This window comes from Physeter macrocephalus, chromosome 9 (assembly GCF_002837175.3).
Source record: "Physeter macrocephalus isolate SW-GA chromosome 9, ASM283717v5, whole genome shotgun sequence".
Lineage (NCBI taxonomy): Eukaryota > Metazoa > Chordata > Mammalia > Artiodactyla > Physeteridae > Physeter > Physeter macrocephalus.
Window position 1 is genome coordinate 106,242,169 of NC_041222.1, and position 11,200 is coordinate 106,253,368.

General features: G+C 41.2%; 1 protein-coding gene across 1 annotated transcript in view; it reads left to right on the plus strand.

Moving 5' to 3' along the window:
- Nucleotides 1–11,200, plus strand: part of NEK1 (NIMA related kinase 1) — a 205,564-nt gene that overhangs the window by 22,783 nt on the left and 171,581 nt on the right. The window contains exon 4 of the mRNA XM_028494271.1: nucleotides 1,183–1,280. Coding sequence (XP_028350072.1) covers nucleotides 1,183–1,280 — 98 coding nt within the window. The remainder of the gene's footprint in view (nucleotides 1–1,182; nucleotides 1,281–11,200) is intronic.

Here is an 11,200-nt window from a genome sequence, read left to right on the forward strand (position 1 = left end):
CTGTTTTTCCTTCCTGGAGGTACCCACTGTTTTACCACTATCTTGAGTTTCCCTCCAGAAATGTTCTGAGCGTTAATAAGCATACATAAAATCATAGCACACGGTACTTTTTTATTTTGCTTTTTGTTTCTCATGCTATGTAAATGGTGACATTCTATACATATTTTTCATAAGTAGTAGATTGTACGGTTTTCTGGTTTTTTTTTTCGCACAGTGATTTCTCACATGTATATTTGGCTGGTCTTTTCGTATCAATTGTAAAGAGTTATACAGATTCTTAATCAGCTCATTCATGTAGGTTCCCACCCCGGGCACATTGGAAGCAGTGTATCCGAGGTGTATGTGAGCACTGCGAGTAACAAGACCACCACCCGAGGTGCCGGGAGCACGGCCATCAGCACGAGAAGTGAACTCTGGGAAGGCTGTTCCTTGAGCTGTCATAGGTGATGTCGGCCGCTCTTCCTTACCCGGGAAGAAGTGGTGTGGTCTTAGTCCTATGGAAGAGTGAGGGCGGAGAGAAGGATTAGAAGTGTTCTTCTCCTCTTGTCTACCACCGGAAGGGTCATGGAAGTGTTTTATCCTGTGGACTGAGGCATACAGGTGATTAGGGAAGTGCCCCATCTTCATGTTCGTTCACAGATTATATATCACTACAAAGAGAGCTCCAGGAGAGTAGAGACTGTCTCACTGTTGAGTCCTGACAGTTCATCGCAGCATCTGTTATTGTGTTTGTTTAACAGGTAATTAAGTGGATGAAATAAAGCTGGAAAGTAATGGTCAGCTAAAAACCAAGGTTACCTACCTCTGACAAACGAGTGGAAAAATGTGATTTTTATAGTTGACGTTTAAGGAAGTATATCTATTAAATGAAATCAACTATATCTGTCTTCATTTTGTCCATATTGCAGAGATGTTTATGTCAGTGTGGATAATGGGATGGTGTATTCTTGGCAGAAAAGTCATTAATGATGGAGTTGCCTGTTAACCCAAGTTACCGCACAGTCTGTACGACCAGTAAACCTTGACTTTGCACTTCAATTCTTCTGGCTGTGGTTCTGTTTTTAGTTTAGTGGAATGTATTTAATTAATTGCTGCTTTTTAGTAAACCTTTAGGTACCTTTAATGTAGCTATGCTTTTGATGTACATTTTAAAAAATGGACTGTAACGTTTCTATTTTGTAGAAAATGGCTCTCTCTACATAGTGATGGATTACTGTGAAGGAGGGGATCTGTTTAAACGAATAAATGCCCAGAAAGGCATTTTGTTTCAAGAGGACCAGGTGAGTTAGCACGTGGGAGACTGGCTCTTACTCCATAAGTGTTGTTGAGAATTCATTCAGCGCTTGTTTGTACTACGAGTATTAACTGGACGCCTACTCCAGCTCTCGTGACCTCCCTCCTGAGTTCAGGTCCCGTCTCGTTTCCATCTGTGGCGATGCTGCTGTGTGTGTCGTATACGTTGTGTCGTGTGTGTGTGTGTGTGTGTGTGTAACTGTATTTTTATGCGGGTAGCTGACTGATTACTCTGTATGCTGTCAATTGGCTTACTGCCGCCTTATCTTAGAATGTGGCTTTGCCGGTAACTCCAGCTCTAGAAGCTTTGCCCTGCAACTGCGTGAAATCCAGTCTTCGTTTTGATTTCAAGGATCTCTAAAATATGAGCTATTCTACGTACGCAGTCTTGTTTCCTGTTCCCTAGTATGCACCCTTTTTCATCGATGTACCAGATATTTATCGCGCATTCATTTTGTGGTTGGCACTGGGACACGGGTTTATACCTCTCATTCTTCTTCCTGTGTATTTATTATGATTATTTATTTTATTTTGGTAGTACCTTCTCCCCAGCACCCCTGACTCTCTGTTACTAATATTTTACCATTTTTTAAAAAACTCAGCTCAAGTCCCAGCCTCTTCTTTAGATTTTCCATAGGTACTCTGATTTTCCATGATCTTTTCTTCCTCTGAATTCCTATTGCATTTCTCATTATCACCCATCCTTAATTTTAATTGCAGGCTATTATGTAGGAGAATGGAGGGAGCTCTGTGCTAGGAGTGTTGCATTTGTTGTCTCTTTTAATTCTTAAATCCCCCTGTGAGTTAGCGTACTGTAGTTTTCTCTATTTAATAGGTAAGAAATCTAAGGTTAAGTAGCTTGCCCCAAATCACAGTTGGTGTTTAAACCTACCCCTGTCTAACAGCAGAGTTTATAAAATGTTCTTTTTACAAACTTAAATTATTCAGAGGTTTGGAGACGGAAAGCCGTCTTCCCCCGCCATTCTGTCCCTGAGATTACCACTGCTTTTGGTTTGGTGTGCTTTCTTTTTCATATTGAACATACACGTGTATACACCAAGACATGCGTATTCAGAAATGGGATAGTATACATACCATGCTCTGTCTTGCTTTTGTTGCTTAAAAATTATCTTGATTACTTTGACATGTCGGTCCATATAGATCAGCTGTATAAGGTTTTGTTTTGTTTTGTTTTTTCGGCCACGCCGTATGCGGGATTTTAGTTCCCCAGCCAGGGATCAAACCCGTGCCCCCTGCAATGGAAGCTCAGAGTCCTAACCACTGGACCGCCAGGGAAGTCCCGAGATCAGTTGCATTAGTTTTAAGAGGTGCATTATATTTCATTCCAGCAAAGCCCTTGCTTTGTTTCTTTTCACTTCCTACTCATTTCCGTTCCACTCCCCTCTATCCTTAGGCAGCCCTTCCAGTGTCTTTAATCAATATCTCTGTCTATGTTTGCAAAATAGCCATCATTGTTTCGTATACATGTATTTTTAAATGTGTACCTGTTGTATTATATCTCATTCAGTTTTACTTTTCCCCTAAGGACTGTTTCTGATCCATCCGCTTTGCTGTCTGTACATCTGTTGTTTCTTGCTCCGACCTAATAGTCCATGGGATTCTTCCCAGTCTACACTCACCTTTAGTGCATCGTGCACCCTTGTTAATGTACTCTGAATAAGGTCACATTAGAGTTGTTTCCCCGAGCAGGTTGTAATTTACTGTAGAGCGGAGGCCCCAGTCTGCTCATGTCAGGGTACTGAGGAAGGCTGCGTCTGTGGTAGCACCGCCTTGGCACAATTCATCAGCTGATTGGTAACGTCATACAGATGGGAACTTTGAGGGTCTTGGCAGCAACTTGGAGATATGGTAGGATGAGAGCTTGAGTTAAAAGTACTATTGAGGGCTTCCCTGGTGGCGCAGTGATTGAGAACCCGCCTGCCAGTGCAGGGGACACAGGTTTGAGCCCTGGTCTCGGAAGATCCCACATGCCGCGGAGCAACTGGGCCCATGAGCCACAACTACTGAGCCTGCGCGTCTGGAGCCTGTGCTCCGCAACAAGAGAGGCCGCGATAGTGAGAGGCCTGCGCACCACGATGAAGAGTGGCCGCCGCTCGCCACTAGAGAAAGCCCTCGCACAGAAATGAAGACCCAACACAGCCAAAAATAAATAAATTAATTAATTAAAACTTAAAAAAAAAAAAAGTACTATCAAGTAGGGTAGTGTCATATTCCTCAAGCTTTCCTTACCTCATGTTCCACAGTTAAGCCTGCTAGGCAGAGCACAAAACTTAGAGTGAGAAGACTTGGGTTTGAGTGCTTGTCCTATTTATCAGCTTGGTAATTATGTTTACAAGTTACTTAACTGCTTTGTGACTTTACATCCTCATTCGGTAATAGGGGTATTCCTACCAGGTAGACCAAGGTACTGTTGTGGTGAAGGTCAGGTAGTAATGTTTGTTTGTGTACAAAGTGTTTTTTTGTTTGTTTGTTTGTTTTTTGGTGGCATGTGGGCCTCTCACTGTTGTGGCCTCTCCCGTTGCAGAGCACAGGGTCCAGACGTGCAGGCTCAACGGCCATGGCTCACGGGCCCAGCCGCTCCGCGGCATGTGGGATCTTCCCAGACCAGGGCACGAACCCGTGTCCCCTGCATCGGCAGGTGGACTCTCAACCACTGCGCCACCAGGGAAGCCCCCTGCTATTTTTTTATTACAGTTTTATCTGATATATTCCATTGCTTGTGTTTATTTTTATTCTTTTGTCTCTTTTGGACTTTAAAATGCTTGCTGTTAAATTCCATAACATTATACTGTAAAGTACATCGATAATCTATGGATTTAGTTTAGTTTTGTTTTTTTAATTAATTTATTAATTTATCTATTTTTGGTCTTCATTGCTGCACGTGGGCTTTCTCTAGTTGCAGCGAGTGGGGGCTACTCTTTGTTGTGGTGCACAGTTTTCTCATTGCTGTGGCTTCTCTTGTTGCGGAGCACAGGCTCTAGGTGTGTGGGCTTCAGTAGTTGTGGCACGTGGGATCAGTAGTTGTGGCTTGCGGGCTCTAGAGCACAGGCTCAGTAGTTGCGGCACACGGGCTTAGTTGCTCCACAGCATGTGGGATCTTCCCGGACCAGAGCTCGAACCTGTGTCCCCTGCATTGGCAGGTGGATTCTTAACCACTGCGCCACCAGGGAAGCCCTATGGATTTGGTTTTTCTGTTGGATAAATATTCTTAGTACATAACGATATATATGTGTGTGTGTGTACATATATCTTTCTTGTAATCCTAGAAATTATGGAGATTTACTCTAGTTTTTTCATCCATCTCTGAGATTATTCCATATAAACAATAAAAATTTAGCAAGTCTTTCTTTTAAGTTAATAGCATTTTTTCCTACCCTCCAAAATGACAAGTTTTGTTAGCCTATTTAAAATGGTAATTATTTACACAAAAACAACCTGCTACTCTCTGGGCTTTGAAGCAGGAAAACAGAGGTCAGAGGCCATTTTTGCTGTAGGCTGTAGGTTGAAATCAGTCTGAGATGGTTTTGTTCCATCTCTGGAATGGAAGTGGGAGCAGAGACGTGTGAGACGAGGAAATTCTCCAGCTGCTCAAGCCATTCTCTTCAGTGATACTTCCTTGTTTGCGTCTTTACTAGAAAAAACCTCGTCAGGTTAGGAAGCAAGTTGACTAAGTCTGTGACTTTTAATCAGTAGTAAACAATGATATGAAGTAAGTACATTCTGCTGAAAAATCCTTGGATGGCCTTTCCCCACGTAGATATTAAAAAGATGTGCCACTGACTATTTTTGGCTTATTTCTAAGTGTTGGATAAATTTTCTGATAGTCCCCTCTCCTGATAATTTCCAAATGTATGTTCTTTTAAAAGAAAGTCTGGTCTCGTAGGGTTGGCCCTAATATTTAGGTGCAGTCAGAGTGTTAATTAGGCATATAGACTTCCTTGAGTTTGCTCTGAAAATCCAGAGCCTTATAGAATTGAGCAACTATGCAGCTACTAAGGCCACAGAATTGATTTCTGTCCAGAAGTTTTCATAAGGAATCTTAGATTGGATTTTTTAAAATATTATTTGTTCTTCTATCCCAAGGCCAGGAAACCAAGCCCAGTACATTTTCCACCAAATTTCACCTGGAGTACGTATAAATTTGGGTGATTTTCTTTCTTCTTGAGGCTTTTCAGATTTGCCAAGGTTTTTGGCTACTACTAAATGACCTTGCCACCTATGATGCTGAGACCTTGTAAGTCAGGCACTAGGCCAGTTCCCTGGTGGCACAATGTAGGAATTGGCTCTGTGTGTATTTGTTGGCAGCAGGCTTGTCATAACTGATTGAATGAAAATCATCCTCACATAAGACAGTCTAGTTATGGCTTTGGTTGCACAATTGATTTGTGTAGTTATATTCTGGTAAAAAGGAGTGTACATTCTTATTGAACCAATGAAAATTACAATATTCCTGAAAAGTAAAACTCAGTAAAACTATTTCTAAATTCTGAATGGGTCAGTGAGAAGCAGATAATCATTTTAAGATGTTATATTTCAGTCTAGAAAAGCATAATTTACTAAACTGAGTGTAGAGATAGCTTAAGAGAAAGAAGAGGACTTCATATGTTCATTAAGTTTAGAAGGATGGAACATTAAAAATATATGTATAATACCAGTTGTATTCCAAACAAATAAACACAATTAAATTTCATTTAATTCAGTTCATTCAGTCCTAGTAATTCTTACCATGCTGGGTTTTGCGTGAGTGCTTTTATGATGTATATCAGCTTCTGGACTGAAAAAGCCTTAGGAATATTGATTCAGTCCATTGTTCAACGTCAGCAGTGTCAGCTTAGAAGCCTGTACTCAAGAGTGTGTTTTCTGAGGTGTCAGTAGTTCAGTGTTCCTAGTACAGTCCTTTCCAGGAGCCTTCTGGTCATCAAGAAGCAAAGGCCTGTTTGATAATGAGACTGAAAGGCTGTAGTTAATTTCTTATAGTAACCAATAATAGAATACAGTTCTCCATAGGGGTATTTGTTACGGGCTTGATGAATATTTTTCGTAAGTGTAAAAACGGACAGCAAAGTCATTGACAAATCTCTGGGACCTCCCATAAAGCATGCATTTTCTGAAATATTTATATTAATAATATTTTATGTATACAAACTTAACCTAGAAAATGCTGAGCATCTTTGTTGATTTGGTTAAGTCTTCCCATGCAGCTCTTATAAAAATGTTGAGCTAACTAATACATAAGGTGAGAGGTAGCCTAGAATTTTTATTTTATTTTTGCTAAATTTAGGATCTAATCTTGGGAAGGAAAGATTACAGAGTTGTCAGAAATTTGGTCACTTGATTAAGAGACGGTTTTGGGTACCTGAAAAGTAATATTTGGTTACCTATTTAATCAGATAAAGTATTTTAAAATAAATACAGATGGAGAAGATTCTGGGAAGATAGTAGAGTAGGAAACACTAGGAATCTGTCTCCCCACCTGTACAACAATACGGTGGCAAAATCTATCTGATGTAACTATTTTGGGTCTCTGGAATCTCTTGAAGCTTTGCAACTTCCAGGAGAAGGCTTGGATAGTAAATTGTGGTTAATTTCAGTCAATTTCACCTCTTAGTTAGGTAGCAGGGGCTACTCATCCCCCACCTCCCAGCACTGAGACGTTCAGCTGTGCATGCATCCCAGAAGCAGCTTGCATGCATCTTGTGGGAACCAGGGTGGGCAAACAGGTCCCTGTCCTCCACGTGTCAGGGATCTGTGCTCTGATTGTTGATGGCTACTTCAGATCTGGGGGGAAAGTGGTGGGCAGCCATTTTTATTGTTCCTCCCCACTTTGTTGCAAGCCTCTCCCCTTCTGGCTGAAGTGACTTCCAGAGGATTTAAAGGGCCAGCAGCTCTTTTCCACCCCCCCGCTACATTTCTCTCTTTTCACCTTTGGGGAGCCAGACGTTAAAAACTTAAGGCATTCAAAGCAACCACGGATCTGAGGGAAATTAAAAAGTCACCATGCATAACCAGAGAAACATGCAGACTCAGAAAAGACCTGAGAGAATTTTAAGTTTGTGCCTCAGGCTGATCTTGGCTCAGAGACAACGTACAACAATCAACAAAAACAGAAACAAAAAAAACAGCAAACGTTGGGGAAGGAGAAGAATCTGATTTCCAGAGGTACCGCATTTTTAGATTCAAATGACTAGAAGAAGAAACAGGAAGGTATAATTCATTCATAGGAAAAAAATAAATAAACTAACAGGAACTGTCCCTGAAAAAGATCTGATGGCAGATGTACTAGACAAAGAGTTAAAAACAACTGTCCTGGGCTTCCCTGGTGGCGCAGTGGTTGAGAGTCCGCCTGCCGATGCAGGGGATACGGGTTTGTGCCCCGGTCCGGGAGGATCCCACATGCCACGGAGCAGCTGGGCCCGTGAGCCATGGCCGCTGGGCCTGCGTGTCCGGAGCCTGTGCTCCACAACGGGAGAGGCCGCAACAGTGAGAGGCCCGCGTACAGCAAAAAAACCCCCAAAAAACAAAAACACAACTGTCTTAAAGAGGCTCAAAGCTAAAAGAAGACATGGAGAAAGTAAAAAAAAACTATACGAACAAAACAGAAATATCAATAAGGAGATAGAAAATCTAAAAAGAAACCAAAAAAGAAAGTCCGGAGCTGGAAAATAAAATAACTAAAATGAAAAATTCATTAGAGAGATTCAAAGGCAGATTTGAATCTTTCCTGAAGAAGAAGACTCAGTGAGCTTGAAGCTAGGACAATGGAAATTACTGAGTCTGAGTAACAGAAAGATAAAAGATTGAAGAAAAATGAACAGAGCTTAAGGGACCTGTGGGACATTGTCACACAGACCAACATGTGCATCGTGGGAAGGAGAAAAGGGAGAGAGGGACGGACAGAGTATTTGAAGCGTTAGTGGCTGAAAACTTCCCAAATTTGATGAAAGACATGCATATAAACATCCAAGAAACTCAATGAACTCCAAGTAGGATGAAGTCAAGGAGACCCACACCCAGACACACTATAACCTAACTGTTGAAAGCCAGAGAATCTTGAAATCAGCAAGAGGGAAGTGGCTCATCACATACAAGGAATCGTCAGTAAGATTTCCAGCAGATTTCTCAGTGGAAACTTTAGAGGCCAGAAAACACTGGGCTGATATATTCAAAGTGCTAAAAGAAGAAAAGCTATCAACCAGGAATCCTGTATCTGGCAAAATTGTCCTTCAGAAATGAGAGACATTTCCAGATAAACAAAAGCTGAAGCTATTTGTTACTACTAGAGTTGCACTGAAAGAAGTGCTAAATGGAGTCTTGCAGATTGAAAGGAAGGGACACTAGACAGTGGCTTGAAGCCATGTGGAGAAATGGAGAGCTCAGTAAAGGTAAATACACGGGCAGTTATAAAAGCTAGAATTGTTACAACAGTGGTTTGTGACTCCCCTTTTTCTACATGATTTGAGACTAATAAATTTTTTAAAAAGCAATTACTAGTCTAAAAGCTGGTATTGTAACTGGTTTGTAACTCCCCATTTTGTTTTTCTACATGATTTAAGAGACTAATGCACTTAAAAAAATTATTAGTTTTACGTTTTGAAACATACAAACAATGATGTAATTGAACAAAGATGTAATTTGGTGACATCAGCAACTGAAAAAAGTAAGACAGATATGTAAAGGAGCAGAGTTTTTTGTTTGTTTGTTTTTAATTTATTTATTTATTTATTTTTGGCTGCGTTGGGTCTTCATTGCTGTGTGCGGGCTCTCTCTGGTTGCGGCGAGGGGGGGCTACTCTTCCTTGCAGTGTGCGGGCTTCTCATTGCAGTGGCTTCTCTTGTTGTGGAGCACGGTCTCTAGGCATGCGGGCTTCAGTAGTTGTAGCACACGGACTCAGTAGTTGTGGCTCGAGGGCTCTAGAGCGCAGACTCAGTAGTTGTGGCGCACAAGCTTAGTTGCTCCGTGGCATGTGGGATCTTCCCGGACCACAGCTCGAATGTGTGTTCCCTGCATTGGCAGGCAGATTCTTAACACTGCGCCACCAGGGAAGCCCGGGACATTCTCTTTTGAGCAAGGGAATGCCATCATCCCAACATTATTTTGTAAATATTAATGTGAGCTTATGTGTACAAGGAAGTGAAGAGGAGCAGCAGTTAGAAGCAGGCCTGTAATTTAATGGCCTTCCCTCCCCTCCAGCACTGATGTAAGACAGGCTGAACTAGACGGACAGAGGGAGCACAGACTTGTGCTGTGCCCTCCTCCTCCTCCTCAGAACTTCTCTCTGGAACCTCGCCTTCTGTCACGTTTTGCTTTATCGCCTCCAGGCTGAGTTGGCTGTTGTCCTCTGTGCTGTCAACACTCAGAGCATCACCTCTGCTCTACTTACTCATCTCCCTCCTGGTGTCTGATGTGGGTCAGCAAACTCGGCCCACGTTTTTCTTTGTAAATAAAGTTTTATTTAAACAGTTCATGCTTATTTGTTTGCATATAATCTCTGGCTGCATTTATACTACAGTGGCAAATTTGACTTGGGACAGAGACCATAGGGTCTGCAAAACCTAAAATATTTACCCTCTGGCCCTTTACAGAATAAATTTGCTGACTCCTGGTCTGTGAGCTCTTTTATTAACTTTTTTGGCCAATTCCAGCCCATATCAGGTACATTGTTGGTGCTGAATACATTTTTGTCAAGTTATAAAGGAGTACAGGTATGGGAAATATGGTAATGAAAAACATTAATCTGTAAAACGAGGCATTGGTGGTTTCTAGCATGTGTCCCAGGCGCTCCAGGTAGACTGTATAACAATAAGACTCAACTGAGCTGAATTTTCATTTTCTTTTTATACTTTTCCTGACCCCTCCCTGCTGGAGTTAATTGCTTTCTCAGTGCACATTGCTGTTGTAAGACTTGTGCATTTTATTAGGTATTTGTCTAAAAGTGTATTTCTACCACTGTATGAACAAACTCAGAGAACTATATTTAATTTTTCTACTTACAGCGCCTTATGTGAATATGGAAAGGAACTTAAAATTTGTGTAGTCTTCAGTAAATATCTACCGAACTGAACCAAGAGGGTTGTTTTTTAAAAAAAGAGGGGAGTGGGGGTTGTTCTCCCCACTCCCCTCTTTCCCTCATCTGTAGACACCACTATTCTATTTTTTAATTTAAAAAAAATTAATTTAAAAATTAATTTTAGGTTATATTTTTTGTTTTCTTTGTTTTTGAATTTTATTTTATTTACTTTTTTATACAGTAGGTTCTTATTAGTCAGCAGTTTTATACACATCAGTGTATACATGTCAATCCCAGTCACCCAGCTAATCACACCACCATCCCCATCCCCCATGGCTTTCCCCCCCTTGGTGTCCATACGTTTGTTCTCTACATCTGTGTCTCAGCTTCTGCCCTGCAAACCGGTTCATCTGTACTATTTTTCTAGGTTCCACATACATGTGTTAATATACGATATTTGTTTTTCTCTTTCTGACTTCACTCTGTAGGACAGTCTCTAGATCCACCCATGTCTCAACAAATGACCCAATTTTGTTCCTTTTTATGGCTAAGTAATATTCCGTTGTATTTATGTACCACATCTTCTTTATCCATTCGTCTGTTGATGGGCATTTAGGTTGCTTCCATGGCCTGGCTGTTGTAAATAGTGCTGCAATGAACATTGAGGTGCATGTGTCTTTTTGAATTATGGTTTTCTCTGGGCATATGCCCAGTAGTGGGATTGCTGGATCATAAGGTAATTCTATTTTTAGTTTTTTAAGGAACCTCCATACTGTTCTTCATAGTGGCTGTATCAGTTTATATTCCCACCAACAGTGCAAGAGGGTTCCCTTTTCTCCACACCCTCTCCAGCATTTGTTGTTTGTATATTTTCTGATG